At 42.9% G+C, this 2,021-nt stretch overlaps 1 protein-coding gene across 1 annotated transcript in view; it reads left to right on the forward strand.

Moving 5' to 3' along the window:
* The window catches only part of zgc:158263 (ceramide kinase family protein), a gene marked incomplete in the record, with an annotated part of 5,566 nt that extends 3,568 nt beyond the window's left edge, over window positions 1–1,998 (forward strand). Inside the window, 4 exon segments of the mRNA XM_014019363.1 lie at window positions 789–892; window positions 1,014–1,210; window positions 1,304–1,578; window positions 1,675–1,998. Of these exon segments, the coding sequence (XP_013874817.1) occupies window positions 789–892; window positions 1,014–1,210; window positions 1,304–1,578; window positions 1,675–1,768 (670 nt within the window).
* Between the last annotated feature and the right edge of the window lie 23 nt (window positions 1,999–2,021).

Below are 2,021 nucleotides of genomic sequence, written 5' to 3' on the forward strand. Positions count from 1 at the left end.
GGACCCCACCTTGAGGTTTCGAGACCCCACTTTGGGTCCCGACCCCAACTTTGGGAAACACTGCTCTAGACTAATAAAGCTGAAATCAGTTGAAGAAGTTAAAACTGAATTGTTAATAAGAAACAAAACTAAAAACTAAAAGGACCAAAACTGTAGCTAAATATTAAAAGTAAAACGCTACATTTTAGCTAAAAGAGGAAAGGGGTATACGTAGTTAGATGTGAAAAGTAGCAAAAAGCTAGCACAAAAGTAAGCAGAACTCGAGCTTGTGTAAAAGTTCCAAAAACCTAAAGTAATAGCAGTCGTCTTCTGAATGAGTTGAACGTTTTGCTGTATGAATGATTAAAATAGCACAAAGTGACCAAAAGCATGCAGAAATAAACTGTGTAGAACAACAACACGAATGCTGACTCAGCAGTAAACTGCAACACACCAATCTTACAGTTAGTTTTGTTTGTGTGTGCTAATCTGAAGAAGAGAATGATTTGTTGTAACACTACACCCTTTTAATTAAAAGAGGAAGTGTGTGGTTGGCATGATTATTATTCCGGCTGCAGTGAGGTTGTTCAGAGTCACCGCCTGCCGTAGGACTCGGGTGTTGGATAGATCTAAAGGAACCATGACCGATAGGAACCTGATCTAGATGAAAGATGAGWTTAGAAAAACTGCTCAGCTTTGAAACAAAATTTGACACGTTTCCAATATTTTGAACTCCTAGTGACACCTAGAGGCAGCTGCATTATTATGCTTTTCCAGTGAAACTGTGTGTGTTGTGTTTGTGTGTTTAGGTGTGGTGTGTGCGCCAGAAGCACAGAACGACTCTTCCCCAACTCCTCAGATTCGGGCTCCCTGTACAGCTCCTACTCCAGACAGCTCAGTACTGAATCAGAAGGTAACAATACAAACATTTTATCAACAAAATATATTTTTACTTTTTTTTTAGATTTTTACTGGATCAGCTCGTTTTATCTTTTATCAAATGTTGAATCCTGTCACTCTGTTTGTCTCCTCAGATGAGTGGGTGAGTGTGAAGGGCAGGTTCAAGTGTGTGTCCCTCACATGTATGTCCAGCTCATGTGCCAGAAGTCCTCTGGGCCTCTCACCTTCTGCCCACCTGGCAGACGGAACCGGAGACCTCATCCTGGTCTGGGACACTCACCCTCTGAGCTTTCTCAAGTTCCTCCACAGGCACACAAGCAGTCAGGACCGGGTACTGGGTTCAAATGGGAAAACATAATGATAATAATAATAATAATAATAAAAACTCACATGAACTAATTGTTCTTTTTAAATTGTTTTCTAGTTTGATTTCCCATTTGTGGAGGTCCATCGYGTGAAGGCGGTGCGCTTCAGTCTAGAGGGAGCCACTGAGCAGGAGGGGCGGGAAGGATTAGGAAGCCTCAGTGCTGGGCTGGATGCTGGAGGCAGGAACGGGTCTCAGCATCACTTGGAGCAAACGAGGAATGAGGAGAAAACGGTGACTCCCTTCATGTGCTGTCTGGGCTGCAAAAAAGCTCCCGACGTGTCAGTCTGGAACTGCGATGGAGAGATTCTGCCTTTCACTAACATTTCCTGCAAGTAAGGCRACACATCCAGATCTGACTCATCAGGAAACTAGTCTGTGTGGCAGTGTTTTAATCTGTTCTGGGTTTTTTTTTTCTCTGCGTTTACCAGAATTCATGGCCAGTTGGTGCGTCTGTACGCCCGAGGCATCGAAGACGCAGCCAGCATCAGCAGTCAGGACAGGGTTGAGTGCAGCAGAATATGAACTACGTATGAATTATCTGAATTTTAGATAATGAGGGGAGAAAAGTCAATTATGAAACACGAGTGATGGAAATGTACAAGAAGAGCCAGCTGCAGTCTCTCATTGCCAAAGAGTTTCTAATGTTTCAGGTACTTTTATACAATCTCACTGTAATAACGGGAAAAATGTATTTATTATTGTTGTGTGTGTGTGTGTGTGTGTGTGTGTGTGTGTGTGTGTGTGTGTGTGTGTGTGTGTGTGTGTGTGTGTGTGT

The sequence above is a fragment of the Austrofundulus limnaeus genome, unplaced genomic scaffold (genome assembly GCF_001266775.1).
Source record: "Austrofundulus limnaeus strain Quisiro unplaced genomic scaffold, Austrofundulus_limnaeus-1.0 Scaffold3, whole genome shotgun sequence".
Classification (NCBI taxonomy): Eukaryota; Metazoa; Chordata; class Actinopteri; order Cyprinodontiformes; family Rivulidae; genus Austrofundulus; species Austrofundulus limnaeus.